Below are 23542 nucleotides of genomic sequence, written 5' to 3'. Positions count from 1 at the left end.
TTGCAATTGACCAAATGAGTTGAAGGTTATCATTTGGGGATGGCTCACTAACAAGACATAAATAATGAATTGTTACACACATATTTAACAATATTTACAATGTTTATTCAGTCACAAAATAATATTTATTTCACAGTTATGCAAAAATCACTATTCTTCCACAATAGGACACAAGCTGTAAGGTCCATACAATAAGGCTGATGTCCATTCATTTAGACTTGGGCTTGCGCTTGATAATTGTGTTGATCCAGTTGACGTAGCTAACAACTTTGGTGTAGACACCAGGCTTCCCAGTCTTTCCACAGCCATCACCCCAGCTGATGACTCCATACAGGAAGCTGACGTCATCCTTCACACAGGCCAGGGGGCCTCCTGAGTCACCCTGGGGGAACAAGCAGACACACACACACACACACACACACACACACAAACAATGAGTCATCCCCTTGAAACCTTATATTAAACAAACCAATGGCACTCCTACCTACATTCAATATTTGTGTCATTACAACACAACATATAAACAAGGTGGGAAGTTAACCATAACCTTTCATTAAAGAGAAAGCAGCTGAAAGCCATGCAATTTATACAGCAGCCTCCTCCATATGCATGTTCTGTGAACGCAACCCACTATACTCAAACCGAAACAGTCCAGAGGCTCCTCTATATATTATACTGTATCACTCATTACACATCCTTATCACATGGCTGACTGTACAATGTACAAGAAAACATTTATGCTCTTCTATTCTAATCAAATTTTGATCCAGAAAAGGAGCACTAGGTCTATGCACTCTTACCTGGCAGGCATCCACACATCGGTCGGTCCCAGCACAGACCATGTTGGATGTCACATGGTTGCCATAGACTTCAGGCTGGATACACCTCTCAAACGGGAAGATCCTCACCCCGGCCTCCTGCAGGTTGCTGTATTTATTTGCCTCTTTGGGAAAATAAGGCAAATAAATCCATAATGGCTTGGATAGAGTTATACACTGTAAGCAATAGGTCACATGATAAAAATGACAGTCATGTAAAGACATGAATAGGACACATGGACCTACTGTATATGGAAGCGCATGTGATTGGATAGACGTATACACTGTAAGCATTAGGTCACATGAAAACAATTCCATCAGTGAGACATTAATGTGAAGACATGAATAGGACACATGGACCTATATGGAAGAACATGTGACTGGACATGGTGCATTGATGTCTATTTGAGATGTTACATTGTTGTGATATGAAGACATTCAAGACCATAATGACATATCTGACCAGTACAGTGAAGGACACGCAATACACCAGATGACTGTTTTTGACACAACACTTACTCTCATGCATGTGGCCCCAGCCAGTGATCTGACAACAGTAGTAGTCTGGGAAGGTCATGGCTTTATCTGGCAGGCAGATAGGCTGTATAAATTGAGTCCTTCTCACACAGTGGCCATCTTGTTTTTTCAGTTTCACCAGAACTGTTGGAATAGAAACATTCTTATCATAAGACAGGAAAAGGTGAAGAATTGTTTTATTTATTTAATCTTTATTTAGCCTTGGCGTGTACATTAAGAACCCCTGTTCATGTCCTATGTGTAACGGCGTTCTTTGTTTGTCGAAAGAGAGTCGGACCGAAATGCAGCGTGTTGGTTACTCATGTTTTTAATAGAACAAATGACGATACATGAAATAACAAAAACAACAAACGGAACGTGAAAAACCTATACAGCCTGTCTGGTGAACACTAACACAGAGACAGGAACAATCACCCACGAAATACAAAGTGAAACCCAGGCTACCTAAATACGGTTCCCAATCAGAGACAACGAGAATCACCTGACTCTGAGAACCGCCTCAGGCAGCCAAACCTATGCAACACACTCCCCTAATCAGCCACAATCCCAATAACTAAAAAACCCCACTAAGAATTACAACAAACAATAAACCCGTGTCACACCCTGGCCTGACCAACTAATTAACTAAAACACAAAATACTAAGACCAAGGCGTGACAGAACCCCCCCACCTAAGGTGCGGACTCCCGAACGCACCTCAAAACCATAGGGAGGGTCCGGGTGGGCGTCTGTCCATGGTGGCGGTTCCGGTTCGGGACGTGGACCCCACTCCATAAATGTCATAGTTCCTCCCCTTCGCGTCCTGGGATGATCCACCCTCGCCGCCGACCATGGCCGAATAGTCCTCACCCAGAACCCCACTGAACTGAGGAGCAGCTCGTGACTGAGGGGCAGCTCGGGACTGAGGGGCAGCTCGGGACTGAGGGGCAGCTTAGCACTGAGAGGAAGCCCAGTACTGAGAGGAAGCCCAGTACTGAGAGGAAGCCCAGTACTGAGAAGAAGCCCAGTACTGAGAAGAAGCCCAGTACTGAGATGAAGCCCAGCCAGGCAGTTGAATCCGGCAAATCCTGGTTGACTGGCGGATCCTGGCTGACTATCAGATCTGGCAGATCCTGGCTGACTGGCGGATCTTGGCTGACTGGCGGATCCTGGCTGACTGGCGGATCCTGGCTGACTGGCGGATCCTGGCTGACTGGCGGATCCTGGCTGACTAGCAGATCTGGCAGATCCTGGCTGACTGGCGGATCCTGGATGACTAGCAGATCTGGCAGATCCTGGCTGACTGGCGGATCCTGGATGACTGGCGGATCTGGAAGAGTCTGGTTGACTGGCAGATCTGGAAGAGTCTGGCTGACTGGCAGATCTGGAAGAGTCTGGCTGACTGGCAGATCTGGAAGAGTCTGGCTGACTGGCAGATCTGGAAGAGTCTGGCTGACTGGCAGATCTGGAAGAGTCTGGCAGATCTGGAAGAGTCTGGCTGACTGGCAGATCTGGAAGAGTCTGGCAGATCTGGAAGAGTCTGGCTGACTGGCAGATCTGGAAGAGTCTGGCTGACTCGCAGATCTGGAAGAGTCTGGCTGAATGGCAGATCTGGAAGAGTCTGGCTGACTGGCAGATCTGGAAGAGTCTGGCTGACTGGCAGATCTGGAAGAGTCTGGCAGACTGACGGCTCTGGCTGCATCATGCTGACTGACGACTCTGGCTGCTCCATGCTGACTGGCGGCTCTGGCTGCTCCATGCTGACTGGCAGCTCTGGCTGCTCCATGCTGACTGGCGGCTCTGGCTGCTCCATGCAGATTGACGGCTCTGGCGGCTTCTTGCAGACTGAGAGCTCTGACTGTTCCATGCAGACTAACAGCTTTGGCAGCTCCTTGCCGACTGGCAGCTCCTTGCAGACTGGCAGCTCCTTGCAGACTGGCAACTCCATGCAGACTGACAACTCTGGCTGCTCCAAGCAGACTGACAGCTCTGGCTGCCCCATGCAGACTGGCAGCTCTAGCTGCTCCATGCAGACTGGCAGCTCTAGCTGCTCCATGCAGACTGGCAACTCTGGCTGCTCCATGCAGACTGGCAGCTCTGGCTGCTCCATGCAGACTGACAGCTCTGGCTGCTCCATGCAGACTGGCAGCTCTAGCTGCTCCATGCAGACTGGCAGCTCTAGCTGCTCCATGCAGACTGGCAGCTCTAGCTGCTCCAAGCAGACTGACAGCTCTGGCTGCCCCATGCAGACTGGCAGCTCTAGCTGCTCCATGCAGACTGGCAGCTCTGGCTGCTCCATGCAGACTGGCAGCTCTGGCTGCTCCATGCAGACTGGCAGCTCTGGCTGCTCCATGCAGACTGGCAGCTCTGGCTGCTCCATACAGGCAGGAGGCTCCGGCAGCGCTGTAGAGGAGGAAGGCTCTGACAGCGCAGGAGAGGGAGAAAGCGCTGGCTGCGCTGAACAGGCGAGGCGCACTGAAGGCCTGATGCGTGGTGCTGGCACTGGTGGTATTGGGCCGAGGACACGCACAGGAAGCCTGGTGCGGGGAGCTACCATCGGAGGACTGGTGTGTGAAGGTGGCACAGGATGGACTGGACCGTGAAGGTGTACTGGAGAGCCTGAGAGCAGGACTGGCACAGGACGTGCAAGGCTAGGTAGGTACACAGGAGGCCTAGTGCGTGAGGCTGGCACATTTTTCACCAGCCGACTAACACGCACCTCAGGACTAGTATGGAGCGCTGACCCAGGTGCCATTAAATCCCCGACACGCTCCGTCGGACGAATCTTATACCTAAAGCACCAAGCTAGCGACTCCCTCATTACTTTCTCCTCCAATTTCCCCATTAACTCCTTCACAGTCTCTGCTTCGCTCACCTCCAACACCGGTTCTGGTCTCCTCCTTGGCTCCTCACGATAAACAGGGAGAGTTGGCTCAGGTCTGTCTCCTGACACAGCCCCCCCCCAAGAAATTGAGCCCCCCCAAGAAATTTTTGGGGCTTCGCTCTGCGCTGCCGTGTCTTTCTTTTCAACTCCATTCTCCTATAGCCCTCTTCGCACTGCTCCAGCGAATCCCAGGCGGGCTCCGGCACTCTCTCTGGGTCGGCCGCCCACCTGTCTATTTCTTCCCACGTCGTATAGTCCATACTGTACTCCTCTTTGGGCTGCTCCTGTTTCCTCTTCTCCTGCTGCACCTTTGGGCGGCTACACTCCCCTGGTTTAGCCCAGGGTCCTCTCCCGTCAAGGATTTCCTCCCATGTCCAGAAATCCTTAATACGCAGCTCCTCTTTGGGCTGCTCCTGCCTGTTGACACACTGCTCGGTCCGTGTGTGGTGGGTGATTCTGTAACGGCGTTCTTCGTTTGTCGAAAGAGAGTCGGACCGAAATGCAGCGTGTTGGTTACTCATGTTTTTAATAGAACAAATGACGATACATTAAATAACAAAAACAACAAACGGAACGTGAAAAACCTATACAGCCTGTCTGGTGAACACTAACACAGAGACAGGAACAATCACCCACGAAATACAAAGTGAAACCCAGGCTACCTAAATACGGTTCCCAATCAGAGACAACGAGAATCACCTGACTCTGATTGAGAACCGCCTCAGGCAGCCAAACCTATGCAACACACACCCCTAATCAGCCACAATCCCAATAACTAAAAAACCCCACTAAGAATTACAACAAACAATAAACCCGTGTCACACCCTGGCCTGACCAACTAATTAACTAAAACACAAAATACTAAGACCAAGGCGTGACACTACGATTACGACCTGGAGTGGGGAAGTCATTCAGATAAGTTATAGAACGCTGTAGGATGTAGTGTAGTCGTTATTCAAAATCTTGAATCATGAAAACACAGAACGATTGCTCCACTATTAAATAATGTCTGTTTTCCTTTCAGAAAATAGCTCTTGTAAAATTGGGAAAGATCAGGAAAAGAGAGAAAAAAGTGAGGGAGTACCTTTTGAAAGGACACAGATGCTCAGACACTGTCAGACATGTATGTGTATGTATGTGTGTGTCTGTTTGTGTCTTCACATTGGAGACAGCTGTTCCAAGATGCACAGCTGCGAGCACAGAGCGTGCGCTGCCGACACGTAGACTGGGGTGTGTGAGAGTGTGTGTGTGTTTCTTTGTGTGTGGGGGAGTGTTGTAGTCTAGGAAGACGTGTGTGAGTCAGTGTTAGAGCATGTGCAATAATGTAAACTTTGTGTGAGTGTGAGTGTATGCAAATAATCAGTGAGAGTGAAAAGGAGCGTGACATAGTATATTTACCAATGTCATGGAGAGTTGGATTGAAGACAGAGAAACGGCCTGGAAAGATGTACTTCTCCACTCCAAAGGTTTTGGTGTCCGAAGTTGTAACGTTGAAATTATGCTGACCCAGAATCACACGGATCTTCGACACAAGGGGACTGAGGACAGAAACACATCCTTCTCATCCTTCTCTGTCGCTAGTAGTGGACCATTATGTCGCATGAATTCACTTGAATACAATTATATTTCATTTGTATGATATCAATAACTTAAGTCCTGGGGCTGTCTGTATCAAGTGTTTCAGAGTAGCTGTTTTACTCAAACTCAATATTTACTCAAACTCAATATTATTATACTGTAGTTTGTGTTCATAAAATAGCAATGTTACTGTCATGTCTTGTTATGTCTGTTCCTGTCCTTTCTCTTCACTCTGTCTCTCTCTGCTGGTCTTTTTAGGTTACCTTCTCTGTCTCTCATTCTTCAGCTGTTCTACATCTCCCCTAACTAGCTCATCCACTCTTTCCCACCTGTTCTCTCTTCCCCCTCTGATTAGGTCTCTATTTCTCTCTCTGTTCCTGCTACTTTCAGTGTCTGATTCTTGTTTGTGTTTTTGATGCCAGAAGCAAGCTGTCGTCCCGTTTGCTTCCACCTTGTCCTATCCTGTCGGAGTCTGCCTGGCAGGTGCATCCTGCATTATACTACGTTCTTTTGTTCCATTGACTACGTTGGAAGAGGATTTATGCCATTCCTGTTTTTCATTAAAGAACTCTGTTTTCTGTTAAAACCGCTTTTGGGTCTTCACTCAAGTACATAACAGAAGAATCAGACCAAGAATGGACCCAGCGGCTCCGGACCCTTTTCACTCCGCCGTCGAGATCCAGGGAGCGATGCTAGGCAGACACGAGGAGGAATTGTCTGCTGCTCGACATGCCGTTGAGACCCTGGCCGTCCAAGTCTCCGACCTCACTAGACAGGTTCACCAACTCCACCTCGATCCACCGCCCACTTCCAGGGTTTCCGAGTCTCCGGAGCCCAGGATCAACAACCCGCCGTGTTACTCTGGGGAGCCCACTGAGTGCCGCTCATTCCTCACTCAGTGTGATGTGGTGTTCTCTCTCCAGCCCAACACTTACTCCAGGAGCGCAGCCCGCATCGCCTACGTCATTTCTCTCCTTACCGGACGGGCGCGTGAGTGGGGCACGGCAATCTGGGAGGCGAGGGCTGAGTGTATTAACCAGTATCAGGACTTTAAGGAGGAGATGATACGGGTTTTTGACCGTTCTGTTTTTGGGGAGGAGGCTTCCAGGGCCCTGTCTTCCCTATGTCAGGGGAATCGATCCATAACGGATTATTCTATTGAGTTTCGCACTCTCGCTGCCTCTAGTGACTGGAACGAGCCGGCTTTGCTCGCTCGTTTTCTGGAGGGTCTCCTCGTCGAGGTTAAGGATGAGATCCTCTCCCGGGAGGTTCCTTCCAGTCTGGACTCCTTAATAGCTCTCGCTATTCGCATAGAGCGACGGTTTGATCTTCGTCGCCGAGCACGTGGAAAGGAGCTCGCGTTCTCCGTTGCTCCCCTCTCCACATCACTGCCACCTGCCGCATCACTGCCACCCTCCTCCGCTGGCTCGGATGCTGAGCCTATGCAGCTGGGGGTATCCGCATCTCGGCCAAGGAGAAGGAACGGAGAATCACCAATCGCCTCTGTCTCTACTGCGGCTCCGCTGGTCATTTTGTCACCTCATGTCCAGTAAAAGCCAGAGCTCATCAGTAAGAGGAGGGCTACTGGTGAGCGCAACTACTCAGGCCTCTCCTTCTGGATCACGCACTACCTTTCCGGTCCATCTCCGCTGGCCCGGTTCATCTGCTTCCTGCAGTGCCTTGATAGACTCTGGGGCGGAGGGCTGTTTTATGGACGAGACCTGGGCTCGGGAACATGACATTCCTCTCAGACAGTTAGGGGAGCCCACGGCCTTGTTCGCTTTAGATGGTAGTTCTCTCCCCAAGATTCAGCGTGAGACGCTGCCTTTAACCCTCACTGTCTCTGGTAATCATAGCGAAACCATTTCTTTTCTAATTTTTCGTTCACCTTTTACACCTGTTGTTTTGGGTCATCCCTGGCTAGTGCGCCATAACCCTTCTATTAATTGGTCTAGTAATACTATCCTATCCTGGAATGTTTCTTGTCATGTGACCTGTTTAATGTCTGCTATCCCTCCTGTTTCCTCTGTCTCTTCTTCACAGGAGGAGCCTGGCGATTTGACAGGGGTGCCGGAGGAGTATCACGATCTGCGCACGGTGTTCAGTCGTTCCAAGGCCACTTCTCTCCCTCCACACCGGTCGTATGACTGTAGTATTGATCTCCTTCCGGGAACTACTCCCCCCGGGGTAGATTATACTCTCTGTCGGCTCCCGAACGTAAGGCTCTCGAGGATTATTTGTCGGTTTCGCTCGACGCCGGTACCATAGTCTCCTCCTCCTCTCCCGCCGGAGCGGGGTTTTTTTTGTTCAGAAGAAGGACGGGTCCCTGCGCCCATGCGTGGATTATCGAGGGCTGAATGACATAACAGTTAAGAATCGTTATCCGCTTCCTCTTATGTCTTCAGCCTTCGAGATCCTGCAGGGAGCCAGGTTTTTCACCAAATTGGACCTTCGTAACGCCTACCATCTCGTGCGCATCAGGGAGGGGGACGAGTGGAAGACGGCGTTTAACACTCCGTTAGGGCACTTTGAATACCGGGTTCTTCCTTTCGGCCTCGTTAACGCTCCAGCTGTCTTTCAGGCACTAGTTAACGACGTCCTGAGAGACATGCTGAACATTTTTGTTTTCGTTTACATGGACGATATCCTGATTTTTTCACCGTCTCTCTCGATTCATGTTCAGCACGTGCGACGCGTCCTCCAGCGCCTTTTGGAGAACTGTCTTTATGTGAAGGCTGAGAAGTGCACTTTTCATGCCGCCTCTGTCCCTTTTCTCGGTTCCGTTATTTCCGCTGAGGGCATTAAGATGGATCCCGCTAAGGTCCAGGCTGTCATTGATTGGCCCGTTCCTAAGTCACGCGTCGCGCTGCAGCGCTTTCTGGGCTTCGCTAATTTCTATCGTCGTTTCATCCGTAATTTCGGTCAGGTGGCAGCTCCCCTCACAGCCCTTACTTCTGTTAAGACGTGCTTTAAGTGGTCCGTTTCCGCCCAGGGAGCTTTTGATCTTCTTAAGAATCGTTTTACATCCGCACCTATTCTTGTTACACCTGACATCTCTAGTCAGTTTGTTGTTGAGGTTGACGCGTCAGAGGTGGGCGTGGGAGCCATTCTTTCTCAGCGCTCTCTCTCTGACGGCAAGGTCCATCCTTGCGCGTTTTTCTCTCATCGCTTATCGCCGTCAGAACGTAACTATGATGTTGGTAATCGCGAACTGCTCGCCATCCGCTTAGCCCTAGGCGAATGGCGACAGTGGTTGGAGGGGGCGACCGTTCCTTTTGTCGTTTGGACTGACCATAGGAACCTTGAGTACATCCGTTCAGCCAAACGACTTAATGCGCGTCAGGCTCGTTGGGCTCTGTTTTTCGCTCGTTTCGAGTTTGTTATTTCTTATCGTCCGGGCTCAAAAACACCAAGCCTGATGCTTTATCTCGTCTCTTCAGTTCTTCTGAGGTCTCCACCGACCCCGAGGGGATTCTCCCTAACGGGCGTGTTGTCGGGTTGACTGTCTGGGGAATTGAGAGGCAGGTAAAGCAAGCACTCGCTCACACTCCGTCGCCGCGAGCTTGTCCTAGGAACCTTCTGTTCGTTCCCGTTCCTACTCGTCCGGCCGTTCTTCAGTGGGCCCACTCTGCCAAGTTAGCCGGCCACCCCGGCGTTCGGGGTACGCTCGCTTCCATTCGCCAGCGTTTCTGGTGGCCCACTCGGGAACGTGACGCGCGTCGATTTGTCGCCGCTTGTTCGGTCTGCGCGCAGACTAAATCTGGGAACTCTCCTCCTGCCGGCCGTCTCAGACCGCTTCCCATTCCCTCTCGACCATGGTCTCACATCGCTTTAGATTTTATCACCGGACTGCCTTCATCAGCGGGGAAGACAGTTATTCTTACGGTTGTCGATAGATTCTCTAAGGCGGCTCATTTCATTCCTCTCGCTAAGCTCCCTTCTGCTAAGGAGACGGCTCAGATCATTATCGAGAATGTTTTCCGAATACATGGCCTTCCGTCTGACGTCGTTTCCGACAGAGGCCCGCAGTTCACGTCTCAATTTTGGAGGGAGTTTTGCCGTTTGATTGGGGCTTCCGTCAGTCTCTCGTCCGGCTTTCATCCCCAGTCTAACGGTCAAGCCGAACGGGCCAATCAGACTGTTGGTCGCATTTTACGCAGTCTTTCTTTTCGTAACCCTGCGTCTTGGTCAGAACAGCTCCCTGGGCAGAGTACGCCCACAACTCGCTTCCCTCGTCTGCTACCGGTCTATCTCCTTTTCAGAGTAGCCTCGGGTACCAGCCTCCGCTGTTCTCATCTCAGCTCGCCGAGTCCTGCGTCCCCTCCGCTCAGGCTTTTGTCCAGCGTTGCGAGCGCACCTGGAAGGGGGTCAGGTCGGCACTTTGCCGTAATAGGGCGCAGACTGTGAGGGCCGCTAATAAGCGTAGGACCAAGAGTCCTAGATATTGTTGCGGTCAGAGAGTATGGCTCTCCACTCAGAACCTTCCCCTTAAGTCAGCTTCTCGCAAGTTGGCCCCGCGGTTCATTGGTCCGTTCCGTATTTCTCAGGTCATTAATCCTGTCGCAGTGCGACTTCTTCTCCCGCTATCTTCGTCGCGTTCACCCGGTCTTCCATGTCTCCTGTGTTAAGCCCGTTCTTCGCGCCCCCACTCGTCCCTCCCCCCCCATCCTTGTCGAGGGCGCACCCATCTACAGGGTTCGTAAGATTTTGGACATGCGCCCTCGGGGCCGTGGTCATCAGTACCTAGTGGATTGGGAGGGGTACGGTCCTGAGGAGAGGAGTTGGGTTCCCTCTCGGGACGTGCTGGACCGTTCGCTGATCGATGATTTCCTCCGTTGCCGCCAGGTTTCCTCCTCGAGTGCGCCAGGAGGCGCTCGGTGAGTGGGGGGGTACTGTCATGTCTTGTTATGTCTGTTCCTGTCCTTTCTCTTCACTCTGTCTCTCTCTGCTGGTCTTTTTAGGTTACCTTCTCTGTCTCTCATTCTTCAGCTGTTCTACATCTCCCCTAACTAGCTCATCCACTCTTTCCCACCTGTTCTCTCTTCCCCTCTGATTAGGTCTCTATTTCTCTCTCTGTTCCTGCTACTTTCAGTGTCTGATTCTTGTTTGTGTTTTTGATGCCAGAAGCAAGCTGTCGTCCCGTTTGCTTCCACCTTGTCCTATCCTGTCGGAGTCTGCCTGGCAGGTGCATCCTGCATTATACTACGTTCTTTTGTTCCATTGACTACGTTGGAAGAGGATTTATGCCATTCCTGTTTTTCATTAAAGAACTCTGTTTTCTGTTAAAACCGCTTTTGGGTCTTCACTCAAGTACATAACAGTTACGGTCAAAGTCATGAGCGTCTGTGAGCAAATGTGAGGTTGAAGGTTGAATGTGAAAGCTAGCACCCTAAACCTCGTATACTCTGCTGCCTTTACGTACCAGTGCAACAATTCCAAGCAAACACCTATACAAATATTGAAATGATCAGACAATCTTTATTTCTTACTAAGCTTAACATTTATTTGTTATTGTACATGGTCCCTCAATAAATGCAGCATGGTAGAATTGAATCACAGTTGCATACCACACAAACAGGTGACAAAATAAGAAGCCCCCTAAGAGTACACTCTTACAATAAAAGGTTCTACCTAGAACCTAAAAGGGTTCCAATTCTGTCAAAGGAGAAGCCTTTGACAAACCCTTTTTGGTTCCAGGTAGAACCCTTTTGGTTCCAGGTAAAATTCAAATAGGTGATGACATAATCAACACAAATGGATGCTCCAAGTAGTAGTGTAGTGTCTATATCCTCTAATTCTACAGTACCTGCGAAAGAAGCAGTGTGCAGCAGAGACCACCCAGCAGGACGAGACCAGGGTGCCCGCGCAGAAGCTGTCATCTCCGATGTAGAGGGCTGCCATCCAGGGATGGGTACCGGGCAGGGCAGAGCTGCCACCCAGGATGCGACCCTTGGCCACTGATATCCTCTTCTTATGCCTCTTTCCGCACACAGGCTTCTTGGCTGGCTTGGCGTCATTGGTTTGGTTGGTGTCAGGGAGGACGTTAGGTGGCGGTGGCGGCCGTGGCAACTGTACCACTCTCCGAGAAGAAGCTGTGTGAGGGAACAGGGAAGCAGACTTAAAGTAACTGTCCAGGGAAAATGTAACTTTTAAAGTTCATATTCTGTTAACTCATACCCAAATAACATTGTTGACTCGTCCTATACTCGTATTTGTGGCCAAAGGATAATTTTAAGAAAAGAGACTGACAGAAACAGACTGTTTCACAAACACTTCCTATTTCCTCATAGAGAATGATGTTTATTTTACCTTTATTTAACTAGGCAAGTCAGTTAAGAACAAGCTCTTATTTACAATGATGGCCTAGGAACAGTGGGTTAAGGGCCTTGTTTAGGGGCAGAATGACAGATTTTTAGCTTGTCAGCTCAGGAATTCGATCGAGCAACCTTTTGGTTACTGACCCAACACTCTAACCACTAGGCTACCTGCCGCTCCAGATGTGATAGCCCTGAGGAGGATGAGCTGGCCAATCAGCGGTCTAGAGGAGGATGAGCAGGCCAATCAGTGGTCATTCATATTTTAACTCAAGATTTTTTACACAAAATTTTTGAAAACATGATTCCACTTTGACATTATGGTGTATTGTGTGTAGGCCAATGACCACAAAAAATCTAAAATCCAATCTATTTTAAATTCAGGCTGTAACAACAACATTTTGAAAAATTCAAGGGGTGTGAATACTCTCTGAAGGAACTGTAGGTCATATTTCATACAAATCTGGAGTGACCAAGTTCACATATAAATTCTCATTAAAGCAAATCTAAGAAGCGGTAGACGTGTCCCATTTCTATGCTTTTAGTTCTTAAGTTTCATTTTTCCATCTTTTACCTTCACTTGTGTACACCAGCTTCAAACAGCTGAAAATACAATATGTTTGGTTATGGAAAAAGGATTTCACAGCGATTTAGATGGTACAATGATTCTCTACACTATACTTGCTTAATTTGTCACATAAAACTGAAATTAGGCGAACTATTAGAATTTTGGCAACCAGGAAATGGGGGAGCGATTTCTGCATATTACATATTTAAGTTTAGAAGGGTTTCATTTCAAATCAGTTCACATTCACTGTGAAGAGCACTGATTTCATTGTCAACATGTGATAGGGTAATACTAGTCATAAACTGGTAATACTAAACTACTACTAGTAGTAGTCTTCTATTACTACTACTACTAGTGCTGCTGCTACTACTAGTGCTGCTACTACTACTACTACTACAAATACTACTACTAACACTACTACTGCTGCTACTAGGCTTAAAATTACTACCTACCAGAATACAGTTAATCGCTACATACAAGGCTTCTAAGTATACCTCTTCTTATCATTTTGGACTTTACCAGTGGCTCATTTCCCCCTGAAAAGACAACCAACAAATATAGCTGTTTTATAGTAAGTATTGAAAAGAATCCCAATAACACATTGCCAGAAATTCAGATTAGCATACCATTTGTCACCCAACATTTGCCATTCAATGCCGTGGTGGAATAGCAGTTGGCCCAACATTTTTTTTGCTTTCTGTGCATACCCACGACATCATGACATATGATATAACAGCGCCAAGTTGGCCGAGTTACTGCAGAAGCATTTGGCACTTTCTGAGTGATACTCAATTTCCTTTTCTCAATTAACACATTTTTCTTAGCTATTCTGACTAACTTTCTATTTAAACATTAGGCTACCTGTGTCAAGATAGCATTCTCTTCTGAGTGGTACAGGAAAGTTAAGTGTAGTATAATTCCAAGAATCTTCTTTTTATCACTAATAGGGCCATTTGTTTATTAAAAGTGCTGAGCTTTGAATTTTACGTAGGGCGAGGTATCATGGGTTATGTCACTGTTCTGTGAAAGCAGAGAATAACATTTTTGGGGGAATATAAAAACAGAGATGGTTCTATTCCACTTAAATGAGATGCAGCTTTTGGTGAGATTCAGAAAGCTGTCCAACTCTTCATTACTCATTATAATACAGTAGGGGAAAGTGAGGTAAATTGAGCTATTTTTTACATTCAGTATCATTCCCTCAAGGAAAATATTGTATTAATTCTAACAAAGATACTTACATATATTTCAGGATGTTGTGTATCCCTGGAAATGATCAGAATTTATGTAAACATTACAGTTTTGAAAACAGCTTTTCCAAAAAATGTAGTGTCTTGGCACAACTTACCCCAGGTATGGGGTAAATTAAGCTACGGGACAGGGTAAGTTAAGCCGCAAACACAATTCTGTACTGAATTAAATATTACCACAACCTTTTTTAAATGAATTCCCAAACACAATTCAACACAATCACAATCGCTTGTTTGTCTTTAGAGTGACTAGAGTGACTAACAAACACTTTGTACTTTTTATACACTTTTAACATAGGCCCTGTTGTTACCTCATATCCCAGCGATAATGCCTTGCATTACTCCTGGGAAGAAAACATTTCAATTTGTCTCAACTTGCCATTGGCTCAACAATTTGCTCAACTTACCTGATGGCCACTGGCTCAAAATACCCCAAGGAAAATGTTTTGCTATATTAGCTCACACAGCTACAAGAATACACTTTCATGCTAGGTTTAGGACCTCATATTGAAGCTTATAGAGACCCCAACTGATATATAGAACAAGTTAGTATTATCTACAAAAATTATCTAGATACTTTGGTTTGGATACAAGTATCATGAAACACAATTAAATTAATTTGACTTGGTGAAAATCTTTTTACCTAACTTACCACTTTTTCCATGTGGTTTCTTCCTCCTCAGACTCCATGAAATGATGACCTCTTCCTAATACATTTGGTCAAATTATACGCGTATGGTTTCCTAGAAACAAGGATGTCTCAACTTGACTGAATTGACCCCACTCTCCCCTAAACGTTTTAAGGGAGTACAAATTGAAGACTGACAAATGCATATTTCAGATCAAGGATAAAGCCCCTCACGAGTCTCTCTGAGCTCTATTATTTGTATCAGGTGCATTTAACCCAACTTCATCCACAAAGGTATAATCAATCAATCCTTTAAGTGGAGTCATCTAACAAGGTTATTCATAGTGAGATGACAAGGGCATGTCTCAAAATGACCAGATGACTACAGTGGCAAATATTCATGACAATCAATCTCACTCAATGAATTACATAGATTTTGAAAACCTCTTGGGAGCATGTTCCCACTTCCACCCACTTTTATCTAAAGCATCAACCAGCCCTGTTACACTCGACGCATAACTTTTGCCAAGCGTGACAACACTCCCATTATTTTCAATGAAACCTGTGCGTCAGCATTGCTGCTCCGCGAGAAGCTTGCTCGGCTCAGCTTAAAATAATGCTCTGGTTCTATTTTCAAGATTTCGACACACGGTTCACGCCCGAGAACACTTGCTAAAGTGGCTTGTGCTCTTTTCACTCTGGGAAACATTAAGCTTCCAGTGCAGCAGCTAAAAAAATACTGCTTTCGTGATGCCCCAGTACAGTTACTCACATAAACGCATGACACAAGACGGAACGTCACAGTTCTCCCAGGAGATGGCTCTGTCATTGAGGGTGTAGCACCACGGCATCTTGTCCCCGTCTGGGTTTCTGGACAGTGGACATGTTATGCTGGTGTTATGACACACTTTACAGGACCCAGGCCTGGACCCCAAAAGAGCAAGCATAAGCACAGTGCCAAGGAAAATTCCCAAGAAGAAAGAAACCTCAAGAGCAGTGGTATTCAAAGTCGGGGTTGCGACAAAACTGTTCTCGTCATTCTCGCAGGGGTTCTCTCAAAAAAAAAAAATTTAGGAACATAACATTCAGAGTACAGATTATTGTATGGGACAATATACAAATGTTTTTGAGAAATACAATTTGAAAAATAAAATGTTATTGAGGAAATATTTTTATCCGTTTGTTTAGCGATTTTAAAGGTTACGTCATTATATTTTGGGTGGGTGGGGTCCCTGCTGAAAAAGTTTGAATAGCACTGAAAAACAAGAAGAACCAGAGTCAGAGGGGGAAGCCCCTCCTCTGGCAGTAGCTGGTAGAATAACCATATCACCATCAAAACCAGACAGACAGACAGGGGGGGGGGGGGGTAGAATGATAGTGCTGTGATAGCGGTGGCATGAAGCATAGACAGGCTTACACTTCTGTTCTGGCAAGCCAGATTGGTTGACAATAAAGACTTAAAGGAATAAAGACAACATAATGCCGCACACACCTGCAGTAGGAGTGTTCCCCCAAGCCCCTGAGGGTGGCGTGCTCCACAGTGCCCATGTGGAGTTCATCATGTAACAGGTCAGAGTTCCACGGCAGACAGTGAGCACCAGAGACGGTGGTGTTCACCACGCCACGGTAGTCTGTGCCCTTGTTGTCATAACACTCTGCCTCTGGAGCTGAACAACAAGAGATGTGAGGGATAAGAAAATAAGTATATCACAGTTTCCTGTGTTTATGTGTTAATTTATGAGAGCGTGTGCGTGACTGTCGGTTTGCTTTATTTTGGAATATCTAAATGTTTATGGTCTACATGTAACCACATAGTAAGATAAACATCATAAAATCTACTCTCTATCTCAGTGAATGACCTCTGGCTCAGACTAGTAATTCTAAGCTAAAGCTATGCTAAACTAGGCTAACCTAGCAATGTAACTGTAACTGTGTTAGCATGTAGCGGTTGGACTAACCGATGCTACAGTAGGGTCCACTGTAGCCAGGCCTGCAGGCACACACCTCCTCCCTGGTGGCTGTGATGAGACGGCACATGCCATCGTTCTCACAGGGGTTCTCACTGCAGACTGAAGACAGTTACACACTACATCAGGTATATTACATTATGACAAACCACAGCACTGGGATCAGTTCCAACCACCCATTTCCTGTCTCCCACCATTGCATGATAAACACAGTAGCTGGTCTTGCATCAGTGCTTTAAGGGTGTTAACTTGGACCAAAACCAACATGAGACAGTAGACTACCTACATTAGAGTGCTTATGGTTCAGGGTTGTAAACGTATAGTGGGAGAAATGCATTCACTAACACAGACAACGGTGTAGTTGTCAGATTTGACATGTAGTTCTGGCAAGGTGGGGGCAGGAAAAGGCAAGTCCTTCTGTACCAAACTAGACGAAGGGGAAGTTCTGCCAGTAAATGGTAGTGCAAAATCCCATTTGTTTGCATAACCTTATAAAAATCCTACCATGACAAAACAGGTTCCGGTCAAACGGGCTCTCCAAAATGCCTTTCTCTTTTGTAAGTCCCATAAAACATCCCCCATTGAGATGAAAGACCCCTCAGCAAGATTCGGGCGTGTCCCACACTCCCCTCCTGAGTCACGTTGAGTCATGTAATCTGTCTTTTCATCTACAGCAAGGTTACACTTGTAACCATGGAGAGTAGAATCAAAGAGACAGCCAACCCTGCTTTTGGTATCTCTATAGCAGGGATGGGCAACTGGCGGCCCCCTTTTTGTAGGCCCATGGAACAATTGTCAGGGTCTCAATTTACTGTTTAGCATTAGAATAATAGAATGCAATAAGGTGCAATTTCGTCAGAAGTCACTCAATTAGCCCATAAATTAGCAGTACTGACATATGAGGCCATTTAGGATAGCCCAATTATGTCTCTTTGTGATTAGCTCGTGGAATATTGCATACAGTCACCTCATTGTGTTGTAGAGCAATTCCCCCTAGATTAATGAGGACTATAATTAAGTCATTATATTTATTATAGTAATATAAGGTATTGAGATGGATGGTTACAGACATTGTGGGGTTAGTGGTTAGGCACTTTTTTGTGCACACAGTGTGTGTGTGTGTGTGTGTGTGTGTGTGTGTGTGTGTGTGTGTGTGTGTGTGTGTGTGTGTGTGTGTGTGTGTGTGTGTGTGTGTGTGTGTGTGTGTGTGTGTGTGTGTGTGTGTGTGTGTGTGTGTTTGTGCGTGTGTTTATGCGTGTGTGATTGTGTCACTGGGAAACCCCTTTGAGTGTACAAGAGTGAGGTATCTCTTTGAGTAATGGAAACGTGTGGCAATGTTGTGCTGTGTGTATGTGGTTGAAGTGGTTGTTTGTGTCTCCAAAACACTGGATACTAGAGTGACTAACAATAAGTTGAGGTTGCTGACACTGAACTCATCAAGGTCTGGAGAAAGGCTACAGCAAGGCTACACTTGTAACCATGGAGAGTAGAATCAAAGATACGGCCAACCCTGTTTTTGGTATCTCTAGAGTAGGACCACAAACCAATTGTCCGGGTCTCAACTTACTGTTGAGAGTTTGAATAGTAGAATACAGAAGGTACAATTTCAAAATGTGATTGTGCATCAGCAGTCACTCAATTAACCCATGTCAGCTAAATTGTTTTAGATTGGTAAGTTAGTCTAACAGGCAGCTGTCTAAACTTGTAGTAAGCATGGTCGAACTGCCGACCGGGATGGGGCCCATTGATCATCAGTTATCAAAACCACAAACATTTCCCTCCATCCCATGGCAAAATGTGGAGAAATGCTGGAAATTAGCTTTAAAACTTTACATTTTTCCATCCGCCCCATGGCAAAAAAAGTGGTACTGCATCAAATGATTTATACCATTTCAAAATTTTATCTCTGCCCCATAGCAAAATGTGTAGAATTGCAGCAAACTTGCTTTAAACGGCAACATTTTCTCTACGCCCCATGGCAAAATATACAGAATTGCAGGAAATTTACTTTAAAACTAAAAATATTTATCTTCACTGTCATGAGGGGTGCAGATAAAATGTTTTGCTCCAAGGTGGAGGGTGGTACGCAGACCCACGAGCCACTGTGGCCCCTCATGATGATTTCCATGTATTTGTGTCCCCCACCCCTATCAAAGCTGCCATCCCTGCTCTATGGGAACAAACGTGATGTGATTTGTTTTTTTGTCTGGGAGGTTCAGAGGGTTTCTCAAGGCCTGGTAGCCTCGCCCAAACCGCCTCCAACCTTTAAGGCATTGAGAAAACAGTGTGATGCTTGGCAACACAGCCGAGACTAAAGCCTGATCATCTGAGAGGTGTGGGAGATTGAGGAATGCCGGAATGGGAAGAATTGAAACAGAGATTTACTAGAGAAGCCCTCATACTCCAAAGGTTTTAGGGGCCCCTCAAGGGGCCCATTCCCCTGCCAAGAGACAGCACCTCATCAAGTCTAAGGTTCCACTCGCATTTTTAACAAAAGATAACAAGAACAAAAATACATGGCAAGGAGTGGCTAAAGCAACAAAGGTTGAAAGAAAGCATGAACGTTACCGGTATAGCGGACTCTCTCACAGGAGATCTCCCCGTCCACACATGTGCACCGTTCCACATTACGGTGGTAGATCCTTCCCCAGGATTCTCCGATGTCATAATATCTCAGGTGTATGGTTTCATAGCACTTCCCTGACAAAGGGGAGAACAGAGGGATAAAAGGTAGTTGGGTGAAATGTGAGAGGAGGAGGAAGGGAACAGGTCAATGAGGTGTTAGGGGGCATCGTTTATGTTTGGCACTGTGAAGAGCAAGATATGGGTCAACGCTCTATTTTTCAAAAGGGTAGACAGATTCTCTACCACCTCCACACTTCTAAATGTAGAGTAAAACCTAATTGGCAATTGAAACTACTTTGAAACACAAGTCCATATAGAAAGTATGATAGTGAGTGACTCACTCTGATCACAGTGCCTCCCGGTGAAGTTCTCTGGACAGGAGCACTCAAAGGAGCGTCTGTGGGGGACCAGAGTGCAGATGCCGCCATTTTGACAGGGATTCACCTGACACAGGTCTGTGAATCTGCGTGATGAGTGGACGAACACTGACACACATCAAACAAATACACAAGGAACTATATTAGTGAAAACATTAGTAAGAAACAGTATAGTACACCAGTAACATCAGAATATAGTATGTACCAATTTTGGCGTGATTAGCTTTAAAGCTGTAAGAGAACATTTGGAAAACGCACTAAGATCCAGACGGATTGAAAAATAGTCCATGCTTATGCATACCACTACTATAAATAGCAGGAAATGTGTATCTAAGATTTTATAGATACATACACAGAGACAATAGAGACTTAGTAGACCATGAAGTCTTGCCCACGGTTCTACAGAAATGACCTCTTACCACTGGGTTGAGTGGTCACAGCTGCACAGTATCCCCACAGAAAATCCCGATCAAAGTTGTGCGTCAGAGAACACCTATGATTCAGAAATAAAAACATTCCTGTAAAGCACTCACAGCAGTTTCAACTTAGCCATTGAGATCAAGGAGTCAGATAGCAAATCAACAGCGCATTGACAACTGGCGAGAACTGAGTGGAAGATGGCAAGAACACCATCCATATTGAATAACATCCTAGTTGTTCATACTTGCAGACGCCTGTAGCCCTGTCATAGCCTGAGTGGATTTACCCTGCAGCCGCAGCGCAGTTCCACAGATGATGACCTATATCATAGCACTTCCTGTCCAACAGCTGTGGTTATGAGACACACATCTGTGGTCTCGTCGTTTTCACAATACAAGAGTTTAATCAAAACAAGTAAAGACTGTAATTTGAGACATGACATCATTGATATACACCATTAAACCAGTGGTGGAAAAAAGTACCCAATTGTCATACTTGAGTAAAAGTAAAGATACCTTAATGGAAAATAGCTCAAGTAAAAGTCACCCAATAAAATTCTACTTGAGTAGAAGTCTAAAAGTATTTGGTTTAAAATATACTTAAGTATCAAAAGAACATGTAATTAATCAAATATACTTAAGTATAAAAAGTAAAAGTATAAATAATTTCAAATTCCTTATATCAAGCAAACCAGACGGCACCAATTTCCGGATAGCCAAAGGTACACTCCAACATTCAGACATAATTTACAAACAAAGCATGTGTGTTTAGTGAGTCTGCCAGATCAGAGGCAGTAGGGATGACCAGAGATGTTCTCTTGATAAGTACGTGAATTGGACCATTTTCCTGTGCTGCTAAGCATTCAAAATGTAAAGAGTACTTTTGGGTGTCAAGGAAAATGTATAGAGTAAAAAGTATAATATTATCTTAAGGAATGTAGTGAAGTAAAAGTAAAAGTAGTCAAAGATATAAATAGTAAAGTAAAGTACAGATAGCCCAAAAAACTACTTAAGTAGTACTTTAAAGTATTTTTACTTAAGTACTTTACACCACTGATTTAAACCATTAACTCAGGTTATTAAACCAGAGTAACCGTGTTATAAACATGTTATATAGCATATAGCATATTCATTACAGTTTATGGTGAATAAATTAGCAGTGCTGACTAGTGATGACATATTAGGCCATTTTTAAGATAGCTGAATTAGGTCACATAGTGATTAGCTCGTGGAAGATTGCATACTCATTGTGTTGTAGAGCAATTCCCCTTGGATTAATGAGGACTATAATTAAGTCATTATATTATTATAGTAATATAAGGTATTGAGATGGATGGTCTTTGTGTGTGTTTATGCGTGTGTGTATGCGTGAGTGTCTTTATGCGTGTATGATTGTGTCATCTCACCAGTCAACAAATCTGTCATTCTGCCCCTGAACAAGGCAGTTAACCCACTGTTCCTAGGCCGTCATTGAAAATAAGAATGTGTTCTTAACTGGCTTGCCTAGTTAAACAAAGTTAAAAAAAATAAATTAAATAAAAATAACTGAGAAACCCCGTTTGAGTGTACAAGAGTGAGGTATCTCTTTCAAGTAATGGAAATGTGTGGCAATGTTGTGTTGTGTGTATTTGGTTGAAGTGGTTGTGTCTCCAAAACAGTGGATACTAGAGTGACTAACAATAAGCTGAGATGACTGACACTGGACTCACCAAGGTCTGGATGAACTGATGGTGATACAGTGGTGGTGAATGCTTCCTCCTTGACGGAACGGGAACTTACATTCTTTCTTATCTACTGTAAGAACTGGATCCACAGAAACAGGGTTAGATACATATGGTTATCATCAGTACAAGTCATCATATTTAATTATACACATATTCTAGTGGTCAATTCTGCATTCTCTGCAAGAAAACGAAAAATATTTTCAACTTTTTTCATTTAGTTTGCAGTACAAGATCAAGTTCGAAGTAAAAAATCATATTCAAAGTAAAAACTCTAAAACAAAACCACTTTGTGGCAGAATAGAGGCAATTTAATGTGAATATGCTAATGAACAACCAGGTGTTCTCCCATGGCGTCAGAGGGACAATGAATCCTTTGAGTTTGACAGTGGCTCCAGCCAGGACCCAATTAAGTTATATTACTGTGGAGGCCCAGTAGAAGGGCAGCATAAATCTCATAACTTCATCCTTCCCTTAGACAGCCTAATCATTGTTCTGATATGAAAAGAGATGTGGACCCTTAACACAAAATTAATATTACTGGATTCCTACTGCATCGACGAATGAGATCATTATCTCTGAGTTCTTGATTGGTAAAATGGTTGGTGGGCTGTATTATACAATTGTGTAAAGTTATTATACAAACAAAATATTTAAACATTTCATAAACAAAGAGGCCTACAGGATAGTGAAGATTACGCACAAAGCTGTAATCAATCAAACAGGTGCTTTATGTTGTTAACGTGAATAGGAAATAATTACCTTTGTGACTATTTTCGTTCCCATTTCTCGTACGTAAGGTTTCATATCCAGGGAGTACCATTCGCTGTTATCAAAGTGAAACAAAGTTAAAGTAATGAATTGTTCGTTTACTTTGTTTCCAAATTACGCACGTAAAAATATGCCTCTTCAAACGGTTCACTGGTTGCGCTCTAGCACTGCAATAATTGTAAGAAATAACTGTTTTTAAATTCGCTTACCGTCCGTGCACTGAGGACATACGGTAGGAAAAGTAACACAAAGTATAGCATCATAATATTTTAGCTTGTTTGGTCGCTGACGTAGATATCATGCGCACGCAAAATGTTTTAAAGTAAATTTCCTGAAGCAGGTCCGTTAGATAAACGTTGTCACGTCTTATCTGTCAACTCCAGAGAACTCCGTCTGCTTTTGGTCATTGAGAACGTGGGAAATCCTACAAGAGCGATACTGTCCTGTAAATCAATTTGGTCATTAGACAGACTTTTCGGTTATGGTCATTATTCTACGCAAAACATCGAACATTTTCCCTCACGACACGCCCACGAGGAAACCTGCAATATCATGAAAGAGCGGATCTTTTGATGTAATGGAAAGTAACCTTTTGGCAGATGGGGGCGGGTGACGGTGCGGGATCCCTCCTCTCGATCTGAGCTTGGTCGCCATGCAGCGTCCCAGAGTTGTAAAATTCCAAGTGCGGCGTGCTGTGGCAAGAATACCCACTGTCCCATAACCAAGCCTCTAATTTTCTTAGGTTGCAATATTTGACATCCCTGCAGATGCTATAGTAAATTACACAATGAGACCTAGTCTTACAGGATTTCTGACAGTTTACAAGACCGATAAAAAAAGTGTGTTATAATGTGCAGCTCAAATATGAAATTGTTCACTTTAATGATAACTAACACTGTTAATAATTTACCAATTGGGCAAACAGACTGAGAAGACCAAACAAACCAAAGATAATTTTGGAATGTGAAAATCTTATAAACCAAATGATAAGGGTTTTACAGGTCTATGTTTGAATCAGGTTTGGTAATAAGGATTTGCATTCTAAAGATGTTTTATTTCAAGCTACATTAATAATTAAAGGGGCAGTCTGAGATTTGTACATCTATT

General features: G+C 45.2%; 1 protein-coding gene across 2 annotated transcripts; it reads right to left on the bottom strand.

The window, feature by feature from the left end:
* Positions 1 to 83: 83 nt before the first annotated feature.
* On the bottom strand, positions 84 to 23002 carry LOC135516373 (hepatocyte growth factor activator). Of its 2 annotated transcripts, XM_064940638.1 has the most exons (14): positions 22645 to 22999; positions 22427 to 22490; positions 21653 to 21746; positions 19944 to 20017; positions 19489 to 19632; positions 19091 to 19222; positions 16514 to 16624; positions 16048 to 16222; positions 15328 to 15425; positions 11602 to 11887; positions 5616 to 5755; positions 1338 to 1478; positions 801 to 943; positions 84 to 382 (listed from the first exon to the last, which is right to left on the bottom strand). In XM_064940638.1, the coding sequence occupies exons 1-14, from the start codon at positions 22696 to 22698 to the stop codon at positions 209 to 211; spliced, it is 1830 nt and encodes a 609-aa protein (XP_064796710.1). In that variant the 5' UTR covers positions 22699 to 22999; the 3' UTR covers positions 84 to 208. The 2 variants fall into 2 exon arrangements, with proteins under 2 accessions (XP_064796710.1, XP_064796711.1); XM_064940639.1 differs by lacking the exon at positions 84 to 382 and having other exon boundaries at positions 853 to 941; positions 22645 to 23002.
* Between the last annotated feature and the right edge of the window lie 540 nt (positions 23003 to 23542).

The sequence above is a fragment of the Oncorhynchus masou genome, chromosome 27 (genome assembly GCF_036934945.1).
Source record: "Oncorhynchus masou masou isolate Uvic2021 chromosome 27, UVic_Omas_1.1, whole genome shotgun sequence".
Taxonomy (NCBI): Eukaryota; Metazoa; Chordata; class Actinopteri; order Salmoniformes; family Salmonidae; genus Oncorhynchus; species Oncorhynchus masou.
The sequence above is the reverse complement of the archived record's forward strand: the minus strand, read 5'-3'. Positions and strand labels throughout refer to the sequence as shown.